Source organism: Mobula birostris, chromosome 2, assembly GCF_030028105.1.
Source record: "Mobula birostris isolate sMobBir1 chromosome 2, sMobBir1.hap1, whole genome shotgun sequence".
Lineage (NCBI taxonomy): Eukaryota > Metazoa > Chordata > Chondrichthyes > Myliobatiformes > Myliobatidae > Mobula > Mobula birostris.
The window spans coordinates 23,198,746-23,211,639 of NC_092371.1; the positions used below are offsets into that span (position 1 = coordinate 23,198,746).

The window sequence follows — 12,894 nt, forward strand, 5'->3', positions numbered from 1 at the left end:
GGAACAGAAGTACCTAGGTGCATCAGCACAAATCTTTGAATAAGACAAGGCACATTAAGAAAGCGTGTCAAATAATTACACTGTAATAGGGGCATTTAACTTAGCTTTTGTGGATCTGTCAACTGCCCATTCAAATGTGTCCTGAATGTCAAAGCCTTACATAGCAGCACACATTAATACTGTCACTGGGGTGAAGGGAGGTGCAATTAATAAACAGAATAAACCTTGCCTCTGAAATTACTGAAAAAAAAATGACTACCAGCTAAGCCACATTCCCTGGTTTAATCAGTTGTTAAATATGCCAATGTTTAAAACCTATTGAAAAGTAAAATGATTAATGTATAAAAGTTAAAACACTTAATGATTAATGTATAAAAATTAAAAAGCATAAAAGCAATTAAAAATGAAACATAATTCATCAAAAGACGAAAGTTATATATGACTTTTGCCCCTCAATTTTCATGTTGTTGTTGTGCCTGGTGCATTTGCACTCTGTTTAGAAGGGTATGATGAGTCCAGTTTTGGAGTGTAGTTAGTACAAGGCTGGTGAAGATTAGCAAAGAAATTTAGTTCTTCTGTGTTTGTTTGCATGTAGGGAGGAAACGTGAACAATTTGTTTTTATTTGCTGGGATGTGTGATACGGGGATTCGTAATTCCTGATTCTCATTTGCTGCAAAACATAACAAATGCAATCCGATCTCTTGCCACTCCTCCATTCTTCCTCCATTTAGCCTTAGACTTGGCAAGAGTAATGTGTGGTTGCAGTATTCAGCTGTAATCAGTTACTGGATGAAATAAAAACAGGAAAAAAGCATTTTACTGATTTATTAGCATGGCAGAAAGACAAAGTTAGATTTGCATGCAATACAGAGAATGACCAAATTCAAAAAGAGCCATGTTTGCCTGCTGAGGCCGAGTAATTCACAGAAGTGAAAGTTACCTTTCATGGGCCCATTTCTGCATTTCAGTCAACGCAACACTACCAGACCGCGATACTCACTAATAAACAGTTCATGGTACTACACCTCTAGGAAAAATTATGTCTATTAAATAGTTTCATTATAAACAAACTCTGACTACTCTAAAGCCTGAGTGCCCCAGTTTAGTATTCTCACATTATCTCAGTAAAAAAAGTGAATGATATTTTTAAAGACTCTGCTGGAGTTTTTTTTGAATGCCCCTGTCTTTCTTTATAACAAGTATTGAGCAAAGCTCACCCTGACCTTTTTCCAGTTGACAACATCGATCCCACTTTTGGGAAGTTGTTTTACTGTAAAATCTGGAAGAGTGCATAAGGCCATAATGTCAGCACCAAAGCTGAAAAAGGTTAAATTTATATTTAAAATCATTCATGTAATACTCTAAAATCTATTAGACATTAAAAAAAAAAGTTAAGATAGCTTCAGAAGTGTTTCAGGCTAGTTCATGAAGGAGGCAATACTTTTTGGAAAGTCTTGGTTTAATAATTTAGCATAATGGGGCAATGCTGATTTTAAACTACAGAACATGTTAAATCACACGCGTACACACAAACACACGTACAATCTTCAAAAGAGATCCAATTTTCACAGTACTGTCAATATCACAGTATCTGGATTAAAAGATTGGCAAATTATGCAGAATTCAACACCGATTCAGAAAAATGACTTGCTTGGCAACCTGCTGTTGCAGCTTCTTAAAGATTCCTTCGAATTTATGCTTCATCATTTTCACCTTCTTCTTCTTCAAACTCTTCCTGCTCATCTGCAGTGGCATCCTGGTACTGTTGGTACTCAGATACCAGGTCATTCATGTTGCTCTCAGCCTCGGTGAACTCCATCTCATCCATTCCCTCACCTGTGTACCAGTGCAAGAAGGCCTTCCTACGGAACATGGCAGTGAATTGATCCGAAATGCGCTTGAACAACTCCTGGATAGCGGTGCTATTGCCAATGAAGGTGGAGGACATCTTGAGGTTCCTCGGTGGGATGTCACAGACAGCTGTTTTAACGTTGTTGGGAATCCACTCCACGAAGTAGCTGCTGTTCTTGTTCTGGACATTGAGCATCTGCTCATCCACTTCCTTCATGGACATTCGGCCTCGGAAGATGGCAGCAACAGTCAAGTACCGTCCGTGCCTTGGGTCACATGCTGCCATCATGTTTTTAGCATCAAACATTTGCTGAGTAAGCTCTGGCACTGTCAGTGCTCTATAATTCTGGCTACCACGGCTGGTAAGTGGGGCAAAGCCTGGCATAAAGAAATGTAACCGAGGGAAGGGCACCATATTAACTGCAAGCTTGCGAAGGTCAGCATTGAGTTGTCCAGGGAAGCGAAGGCAGGTGGTGACTCCACTCATGGTGGCAGAAACCAAGTGATTGAGATCTCCATAAGTGGGAGTGGTCAACTTCATGGTACGAAAGCAGATATCATAAAGGGCTTCATTGTCAATGCAGTAGGTCTCGTCGGTATTCTCTACCAGTTGGTGCACAGAGAGAGTTGCATTGTATGGTTCCACTACTGTGTCTGAAACTTTAGGTGAGGGCATGACACTGAAGGTATTCATGATACGGTCAGGATATTCCTCACGGATCTTGCTGATGAGGAGGGTGCCCATTCCAGAGCCAGTACCACCACCCAGAGAGTGAGTGAGTTGGAATCCTTGTAAACAGTCACAGCTCTCAGACTCCTTCCTTACAGCATCAAGTACTGCATCTACCAGTTCAGCTCCTTCTGTGTAGTGACCCTTGGCCCAATTATTTCCAGCTCCACTTTGACCTGGAAGAAACAAAATCTCAGACCTTATAAAACATTTGACTTGCACTATGTGCTCCAAAGCTAATCTGTGCAAAGCCACAGTATTATTTCTCTAATTGATAGAAATCAACTGTACTTTATAATAAAGAATTACACCCCTAAAGGATACTATACTGCACATATTGATTAGACGAAGATTCAGTTTGAATATAATAAATTCCCTATAGGAAACCGTTCACATATAATAATTTGTAGTTTATTCCCCGTTACAATGCAGCATTATTGCCTACTAAAAAAAGACCTCCCTGCAGTATACCTCTGCTGAGATTCAAATCAGTTCATAAGACTAGGACTGTTAAGAACAGTGCCAAATAAGTATTTCCATTCATTTATTTTCTTCATTATGGTTTTCCTAAAGGAACAAACCCAAGTTGTGGTGTAGCTTCATAGGTACCAGCTGTCACTTCTAAACAGGAAATTGAAAAGAAGTACATCCCTTCCAAAAAAAAAGACCTCAGGTGAATTACGCCCCTACTTAACTCTACAACCTCACTGTCCACATCTGGGAAAAAAGGGAGTATACCAGGGATTTCTGATGCTGCAGTTGTGACCATCTTCAAGAAAGGAAGTAGGTCCATCTGTGGTCAGAGGAGGCTCTGGGAAATTCACACCAGGGTTCTGAAATATCTCTTGCTGAGTGGCTCAAGAGCTGCTCTCTGAATTGGCCACTGGTCATGATTTCCATGGTCACTACAAAAGATGTATGGGGCCACACCAAACATGAATATATGGCCATTTTCAGCCTCACTAAAGCACATTCTCCTCAAATTTATTTGCACAAAAATCTATTTTCATTTTACATTTGCTCCATGACTGCCTGCAAGCCATGATGCTAATTAACAGGTCTATAACACAGCACTCTCAGTGAAGACTGATATAAAACAAGGCCCTCGTAGAACCATAGAACATAACAGCAAGAAACAGGCCTTTTGGCTCATCTAGTCCATGCCAAACTATTAATCTGCTTAGTTCTATTTGACCCAAAACTTTAGAGTTTTTCACCACAATGTTGCATCACAACTCCAACCAACTTCCTGCGGGACTGGAGCTAATCTTCACACTTTACTTGAATACACTTTACACAAACTAATCTCCAGGATCTCAGTAACTGAGCTGCAACATGCAAGTGATGCCTAGTTTCGCAAACAATCCAGACAAGCCCAAGCTCCAAACTATCTCAATTCATTCACTGAGGTTTATTGGCTTTACAGTCAATATTGTCAAAACATAAGATCCTCTACCGACCTGCCCCACTGTATAACACTGCCCTCTGGCATTAAAGGCTCCTGGAAAAGATGGACCACATCTGATGTCTTGGCAAAATTTGACTTTGATGATGAAATTCACTGGTTGCTTTTGATTAAATGACAAAGAGCAGTAAGAGATCAAGGCCTCAGACCAGGTACAACACTTATGTTCTACAACACAGCAGTGATCCCTACTCTACGTTTCTGGGAACTGGACGACCTATGACAGGTGCCCCAGAGCACTTGAAATGTGCCACTGATACCATTCCTGAAAAATCCATCAAATTCGTTGGAAAGATGTGAAACAAATGAGCATTCTATCCCAGGTCAAATCCCCAGCAGTGAGAATATAATTATAATTAAGTCTTACTAACTTGATTTGAGTTTTTTGACGAGGGTGATTGATGATGGTAGAGCTGTAGATGTTGTCTACATGGTTTTTGGTAAAGCATTTGACAAGGTCCCTAATGGGAGGCTCATCCAGAACATGAAGATGCGTGGGATCCATGGCAAATTGGCTGTTTGGGTTCAGAACCAGCTTGCCCATAGAAGACAGAAAGTTGGGATCAAAGGGACTTATTCTCGCTGGAGGTCTGTCATTAGAGGCGTTCTGCATGGATCTGTACTGGGATCTCTGCTGTTTGTGATGTATATAACTGACCTGGATGAAAATGACATGCAGATGATACAATGATTGGTGGTGTTATGGATAGCATAGGAAATTGGCAAAGAATACAACGGGATATAGATCAATTGCAGATATGGGTGGAGAAATGGCAGATGGAGTTTAACCCGGCCAAATGTGAAGTGTTGCCCCTTGGTAGGTCAATTGGAAAGATACAGTACACTGTTAAAAGCAAGATCATTAACTGTGTTGATGAGCAGAGGGATCTTGTGGTCCAAGTTCACAGCTCCCTGAAAGTGCCTACACAGATAGATAGGGCAACTTCTCCATTTTTTTTCTCCAGTCCTGATGAAGGGCCTCGGCCTGAAACATTGACTTCTATAGATGCTGCCTGGCTTGTTGAGTTCCTCCAGCATTTTGTGGGCGTTGCTTGGATTTCCAGCATCTGCAGATTTCCTCTTGTATATGGTATCCTTGCCTTTATTAGTCAAGGCGTTGAATTCAAAAGTCATTCAGACTGCATCTGGAGTATTGCATACAATTCTGGTTGTCCCATTATAGGAAGGGTAGTTCTACTATTTTTTAATGTTTCTTAATTGTACATATGATTTTTTTTTGTGTTCTGTCGCTGAGCAGCACTGAACCATCTGATTGGCCTATCAGAGTTCTCTTTGGGAACTAGTTGACTTGATCAGCATTTCTGATCTGGCTATTGTTCATGATTGCACTTAATTTTAAAAAAAGGGTGTCAAGGCTTTAAAGAGGATGCAGAAGATGTTTACCAGGATGTTGCCTGGATTAGAGGGCATGTGCTATAATGAGTGGTTGGACAACCTTGGGATGTTTTCTCTGAAGCGTCAGAGGCTGAGGGGAGATCTGATAGAGGTTTATGAGATTATGAGAGACATAGATAGAGTAGACAGACAATACATTTTACCAAGTGTTGAAATGTCTAATTCCAGAGAGCATGCATTTAAGGTGAGGGGGGTAATTTCAAAGGAGTTGTGAGGGGCAAGTTTTTTTTTACTACACAGAGTAGTGGGTGCCTGGAATATGCTGCCTAGGGTGGTGGTCGGGTCAAAAACATTAGAGACTTTTAAGAGATGTTTAGATAGGCACATAAATGTGAGGAAAATGGAAGGATTGTGTAGCAGAAGAGATTATCTGGGTAACCATTTGAATTCTAATTTAATTGGTTCAGCACAAAGTTATGGACCAAAGGGTCTGTTCCTGTCCTATACTGTTAAATGTCCTATGTTAGAACACTGTTGATTATATTGGAAATGGCACATTATCTGCATGCCCAACAGCAGATTCCACAAACAAGCACACTATTCTCAGAGGAAGAGATTATCAAGCAGACAGAAAAAAAGATTCAAGGATGTGCTCAATGCCTCCTTGAAGAATGCAGCATCCTCACTGACTCCTAGAAACCTCCTGTTCATGACTGCCCAATAGAGGAGGTACATTTAGACTGGTACTGAGAACCTCAGATCCACAGAATCTGGCACAGGGAAGCCCAGTGCAAACACTGCCTCACAAACTACCCACTGGCCTGCTGCATCAGGCACCAGCTGTATCATCTGTGCAACGGTTTAGTTTCCTCATTAGTTTTTTCAGCTATTTCAGAACCCACTAATCCAGAATATTAGCAAGCCATCTTCAATGTTGAGGGGACTGCTTAAGAAAAAGAATGTTTCTTATTGATTCCTCACATGTATGGCCATTCTTCCAGTCCAGGATTAGGAAACATTGGCAGACACCACAAAGCTTTACCAAATATCCTCCAAATGTACACTTGCCAGAGCAACTCAGTTGTGAATTGGAAGAGACGTTAGCCTGCCTTCTTTTTCCCCTTCTTTACCTCAGAAGTGCTTCCAAGGTTAACAGACCAAAGATCTAAACCAATTCTCTAACATGAATCAGTGCTGATATCTGATATCATCTGCTCATCTCAACAGAATAATCCTTCTGATTTTGCAATTAGAAAAACATTGTACCCCTACCAAATACAAAGTTATCTGGTCTAAATATCTGTCCATATGGACCAGATCTGACGGAATCCATGGTACCAGGTTCCAAGTCCACCAGAATTGCACGGGGAACATATTTGTCACCTGGAAAAGGACCAAACAACAGTAATATTAGAGCAAATGCACAGCTTGTAAGTTAAATACAAAATGAAGAAAGCTTCCATGGAAAGGGGAAAGATGCATTTGAATAGATATTTTTGAATTATTCCAAAAAAATTTTCAGTATAGATTCCTAGGTTGTACAATGGAAAATAGGCTATCCAGAGGCACAGACGTCATGAAATTTTAAAAAAAAACATAATAACTCCTTACCAGCTGCTTCATTGTAGTATACATTGATCCTTTCTAGGTGTATGTCACTTCCTCCGCAAGCGCTTCCAGAAGGATCAATTCCGTGTTCATCACTGATCACTTCCCAAAACTACGATACAGATCACAAATCCATTCAAAAACTAGATCTTTCAGTGTTGGTGGAATGCAGACCTTAAACCATCAAATCCTGATGCTGATCAACAAAGAACCCTCAAACCCAGTCTGCTCAAATACACTCACCAAACATAAGTGCATAAATCTGATTAGAAAGTTTCAGTTGATCCAGGATTCAGATGTCAACTAGATGTTGTGTTGAAAAAAAACCCAATTCCTGACTTTGCAGCTGTATTCTCCTGAGACTCTGCATTACCCAATCAGAGAAAATAGTTTGAAAAAAATTTGAAAGTTGAATGCTATGGTGTGACACATAGTTATTTCCCCACTGTACCAAAAGATGTTTTCCAAATTTAAATTTGCAACAGTAAGTTTTATATAAAATGGATTCCAGTTAATTGGGACGCATTGGGGCCAGTACATTTTGGCCCAATTAAGTGGTTGTCCCAATTAGTTGAAGTTTCATGAAAATAGTTTAAAAGGTTCAAAAAAGACAAACTACTGTTTAACTGAGTAAATTATGTATTTAAATGAAAAACAGAACAAAGTAGAACACTATCAATACTACAAAACTGGGTGTTAGTTCATAATAGTTATCAATGGAGGAATTAATCCAGTGTATGCTACCATGTTCTTTTGATTGACTGTAAATGAACAAAATCTCTGCAGACGTCTAGTGTAGATACTGGACTGCCCTTCATACAATCCTTTCAATGATTTCATCCTCCAATCTTCATTTTCATTGTAACATTCAAGATGATTGTCGATGTCTTCAAATTCTTTGCAGTTTCTAACTTGTTGAAGTAGTGAAATCATTTCATTTTCACTCCTGGCCATTCTGGCATCTCCAAGCCTGAATGCTTGGCAACGAGCAAACCACTGAATTGTCTTACTGCTTATTTCCCCACTAACTACCAGTGACAAAAGTCACTGCTTTTTAAACACAAATACATGCAAGTGGTGCTATTTAAAACCTGTTCGCTCTAACCATGATGTAGTGTCTAATGGCTGCAACTGACGCAGGTTAGAAACTGGCCTCCTGTCCCAATTAAGTGGTACAGTGTCCCAAATAAACAAAGGGAATCCCATTTATTTTCTCAATTAATTTTTGTTCTTTAAGGGAAGGGAGGGAGGGAATGTCAACTCAGACCATGAGAGGACTGCGTCGGGCATTTTCATGCCTTACAAGGCGCAGATTGGAAGTCTGTGTGGGGTGCCACTCCTCGCACAGACAGTAGAGCAATGTGTGGTTAAGTGCCTTGCTCAAGGTTACAAACACATTGCTACAGCTGAGGCAAGAACTAGCGACCTTCAGATCACTATATCTAACGCCTTAACCACTTGGCCACGTGCCCAACACATGTCCTTTAAGAGTTGGCCCAATAAATGGCTGCCCTGATTAACTAATGGGCCAATTAACCAGAATCCACTGTATTTCTCTTCATTGAGCACTACTTCCTCAAGATAAACACATATCAGATACAATTGATAGATGGAAAATCTCAAGGGGTGTGAAGCTTTACAGTTTGGTAGGGAAAGCTTCTGAATCAAAGTTTACTGTATCACTAGACCACAGTTTTTTTTTAAATGTTGCTTCCTCAGAATTTTTTTTGTTTATGATAGACCACTTGAAGCCGAACACAAATATAATTTCAGACTACTTGTATCACCTACGAATTTGGAAAAACAAGAAATTAAATTTTATTGAATATAATGCATTTAATTGCATTAACTGTGCTGTTGCTTTGCAATAGGTCAACTAAACTAAAAATGTTTTGATGATTTTCATTTGTACTCAAGTGCCTCAGGGTTCTCACTAAGTGCCCAACAATAATCAGTCAGCCAGCCAACGGATTCCAGTTGCCCTGATACCGTTTCTTCATGACCACAATGTCCTGGTGAAACCTTTCACCATGCTCGTCATTGACAGTGCCTAGATTTGCAGGGAAGAAGTCTAAAAGGGAATGCAGGAAATGAATCTTTTGTCACATGTTGCACTTCATGGTTTTGTATGCTTGAAGCATGTTATCAATCAGCTGCAGCTAGTTTGGTACTCTGTAATTCCAAGAAAAATTTTAACATCTTTGAATGCCTTCCATGCAATTTTCTCCAGTCCCATTAGAAGTTCTTCAAATTACCTGTCATTGATGACCTGGTTGATTTGTGGACTAATAAAAATGACTTCCTTAATCTTGGCATCATTATTCTGACTTGAATTATGAATTGAAGTAACAAATATAGGTGATTTCAAAAATTGGTGTGTGAATGGGAAATTTCATGATCAGCCCAAAATACATAATATACACCCAGAAGTATTCAGAAAGCAAATTTTTTGTTGTCCAGTGTATTTGTTTTTCAATTGGAAAAGGATTATAGAAAAAAAAATCAAAGACTGAGACTGAAATATGATGCCTAAGCTAAGGCATGCAATTTAGACCTTTTAGAAATTGAGTCACTTCTACCTTTTTAAAAAAAAGCAAAGAATCCAGATAGGAAAAGTTAACTTCCAAATGGTGTAAATGGTGCAAAATAAAAACCCTAAGTTACACGGAAAACCTATCCATCTGGATGTTCAACATGGACAGCATGCATAGATCTTGTGGCCTCTTAACTCCAGTTTCTGTAAATGAATCCCACTGGCATCATCATGCCAATGATCTGAGTGGGTTTTGTTGACTTCCAGACTGACACCCTTGTATGTCTTACTTCAGCCGATCCCAAACTAATTTCAGATAGATGCTTTATTAAGGTCCAGCTGCTACCAAATGCAAAGAGTATGGTGGTGAATTCTCTAAATGATCTAATATAAAACGGATTGGAGTTTGGTGGGTCCAACTTTTGTAGAATATTGCATGGCTTTGCCTCTGGAACGTCAATACAGAGTGAATATCAGTTAAAGTGCAGCCAGGATGCTGTGAAGCAGAGGTATACCCTAGTGCTGCTTCTGAGATTGTGCGGAGAAATAGTGTAATTCATTTTGATGTTTAAATAAAAAATGTGCTGCGTGATGCAAAATCTTGACCTGAAAGGTTAACCATCCATTTGCCTCCACAGATGTTGCTTGACCCCCCCCCCCCGGGCTCTTCCGGCAGTTTATTTTTTGCTTGATACAGTATACAGAAAAATTGGTTAATTCATGTGCCACACACATACTATTAGTGCTAGCCTATACTGTATTAACTTGGCTACTAAATGATCTTTCAGTGGAGAGTGGGTTTTGTCATTAAACAATTTGTGTCATGAAGAATTTTATCTTAGACACTCAATTAGAAAGAAGGTAAAAATGTCTTCAAGAGATTGTAAAATTTTTATTTTAATATGGTTCGCTGTATCGTTACAGCGGCCTCCCAATTATTAGTTTCAGTAAGTCACATTACCTTCTTCATGAGGATTTAAGCTAAATTTATTAAACATTGCTCAATTGGAAAATGTTGGCCTAGTCTAAATAACTATCTTTAAAAATGTAACAACATAATTAAACCAGCAGATACAGAATTGTTGAAGGACTGGCTGCAGATTTCCGAGAAATGGCAGATACAGTTTCCAATAGAAGTTGCATCCGTGGCGTTGTTTCAGCATGTTAAGGAAGCAGCGTTTCAGACTGACTGCACAGGGCTCCGAACAATACAACAGTTGCTCGCATGCAAGTTTCCGAGATGTCTTAGACGTGTGGGTACGGACTGATCTGATCTCAAGCGGCAAGCATCAAGACCGCAGAACATTATAGGCGGGGCGAGGAGTTTGTGAACCCCACGATGGTGCAAGTGTTTTAACCACACCCTCCTGCAGGGCTCGATCCTTTTGCACAATGGGGAAAGCGGCATCTGGGTCACAGAGCTGCATAAAAACCCCGATCAGAATGGATTTCTCACAGAGTCGCCGAGTTTTCCCACACAGACTTCATGAAACACCAGGACTCAATTCAAATTAAGCACTTGTAGGTGACAGACTGCTCCGACCCCAGTGACTCCGTTAGTGAGAGTGTCCACAGCTGCTTTACAACACGGGGACAGATTGGGAGAGGACAAGCAAGCGGAGAATGCAAAGGGAGAATTATTGAATGGCTCATGAGAGGTTAAAAATCACATCCCGGGGGCACAATTCGAAACGAGAGGCAGCAGGGGCGGTGAGCCTGGACTAACCCAATTAAAACTGAAGAATCACGAGCAACCGAGCTCGGAAAAGGTCCCTGAATCCGCAATCCTGGAAAACACAATGGATTCGGAAATAATGTTGCACAGGGAGAAAATAAACAGACATTGTTCGTGATTCGAGCTGCACAAAGCTTTCCTCTGAGTCCCGCTCCTTAATTCAGGGACATAACGCTTCAAATAACCCGAGGAATCTGGAACCATCAGAAACCATTGCTAACGGATTTTATTTTTAATCGAGTCCCCTTGAGTTTACTTCAAATTGGGTTTGCGTTGGATTCTGATCGAAATTACACCGGATCTTCTTCTGGCATCCAGACAAAGGAACGAAGAGGGAGGGGTTCAAAGCTGTCATCTGCATGGGCGCATGTCCAGCTGCCCTCACATTCAGTCCCAGTTAACAATACCCAACATTTCCCCCACTTGTATTTAATTTCCTTTAAAGAAAATCTCAGACAATAGCTGCGATTAAAATGTGCCGAGTAGTATGTTGCTTGCTGGACTGCATCTTAACAGAATTAAATTCCTCCGTTTGAAAAGAATCGGGGAAGGGTGTGGTTTAATTTTCTTTGAGAGAGAAATCCGGTATTTATAACATTTTGTAAATTGTAACCTCACAGTAATTACGACTGATAGAAATGATCGGCATCGTGTACTGATATAAAAATAAATGATATTAGTGTAGTTTCTGTTAAGTTGCCTACCTTGGCTCCGATCTGGTTCCCGCATTGTCCAGCCTGGATGTGCAGAATTTCCCTCATTGTTGTCGTTTTTCCTCTTTGTGGGAGATGCTGCAGGTTAATTTAAGGAAAAAAATGAAGATTATTGTCTCTTTGACTAATACTGCTGGCGAATATTCTACGTTTGCGGACCGCAGCAAGGCACGGTTTGTTTTAAGCGTAAATTACAGTAGGACTTGCCCAGAGAACAACCGCTCCGCAGCTACCGTCTCACACTACCAGAGAGCCTTTTCCGCTCACCACTTTTATGAAGCTTCCAGGCCCAGTGCACTGTGGGAGATATAGTCGCCTCCCATATCCATGAATTGAATGAAGGGCGTGAAAGTCTTTCTACCGTGAATTTATATCAGATTAGGAACAAGTCTGAGGTGGAAATTTGTAGATTACTCCAAATTATCGAGTGTTGTTACTAAAAGAGGATAGTGATAATCCTGGGATGCAAGAATAAATCTGAAGAATGGGGGTTTTAATGACAAAAAAAAATTAAATGTGCCATTTAATACCTTTTGGTAAGAATAAAGAAACTTAACGTTAAATCAGAGATGGGATGGAGGTGGACGTACCTGGGAGTGTAAATCAATGTTTAAAGTAAATTTATTATAAAAGTATGTACATACAGTATCACCATATACAGCACTGAGATTCATTGTCTTGCGGCATACTCAATAAATCCATAATAAAATAATAACCATAACAGAATCAATGAAATACTGCTCTATAGTCAGTCATAGTCATACTTTATTGATCCCAAGGGAAATTAGGTTTCATTACAGTTGCACCAACCAAGAATAGAGTATAGATATAGCAATATAAAAACCATAAATCATTAAATAATAATATGTAAATTATGCCAGGAAATAAGTCCAGGACCAGCC

At 39.9% G+C, this 12,894-nt stretch overlaps 1 protein-coding gene across 1 annotated transcript; it reads right to left on the minus strand.

Moving 5' to 3' along the window:
- Nucleotides 1-812: 812 nt before the first annotated feature.
- On the minus strand, nt 813-12,228 carry LOC140185246 (tubulin beta chain-like). The gene is made up of 5 exons (XM_072238637.1): nt 12,188-12,228; nt 11,984-12,070; nt 7,015-7,123; nt 6,676-6,786; nt 813-2,758 (listed from the first exon to the last, which is right to left on the minus strand). The coding sequence occupies exons 2-5, from the start codon at nt 12,038-12,040 to the stop codon at nt 1,695-1,697; spliced, it is 1,341 nt and encodes a 446-aa protein (XP_072094738.1). The 5' UTR covers nt 12,041-12,070; nt 12,188-12,228; the 3' UTR covers nt 813-1,694.
- Nucleotides 12,229-12,894: the final 666 nt, after the last annotated feature.

What these genes read in the sequence shown, in the direction of transcription:
- LOC140185246 (XM_072238637.1), bottom strand. Translation starts at nt 12,040, where the DNA reads ATGAGGGAAATTCTGCACATCCAGGCTGGACAATGCGGGAACCAGATC. An exon ending in ATACTACAATGAAGCAGCTG is followed by an intron (nt 6,787 to 7,014) that starts GTAAGGAGTTAT and finishes GTCCTTTTCCAG; the next exon opens with GTGACAAATATGTTCCCCGT. An exon ending in ACCAGATAACTTTGTATTTG is followed by an intron (nt 2,759 to 6,675) that starts GTAGGGGTACAA and finishes TGTTTCTTCCAG; the next exon opens with GTCAAAGTGGAGCTGGAAAT.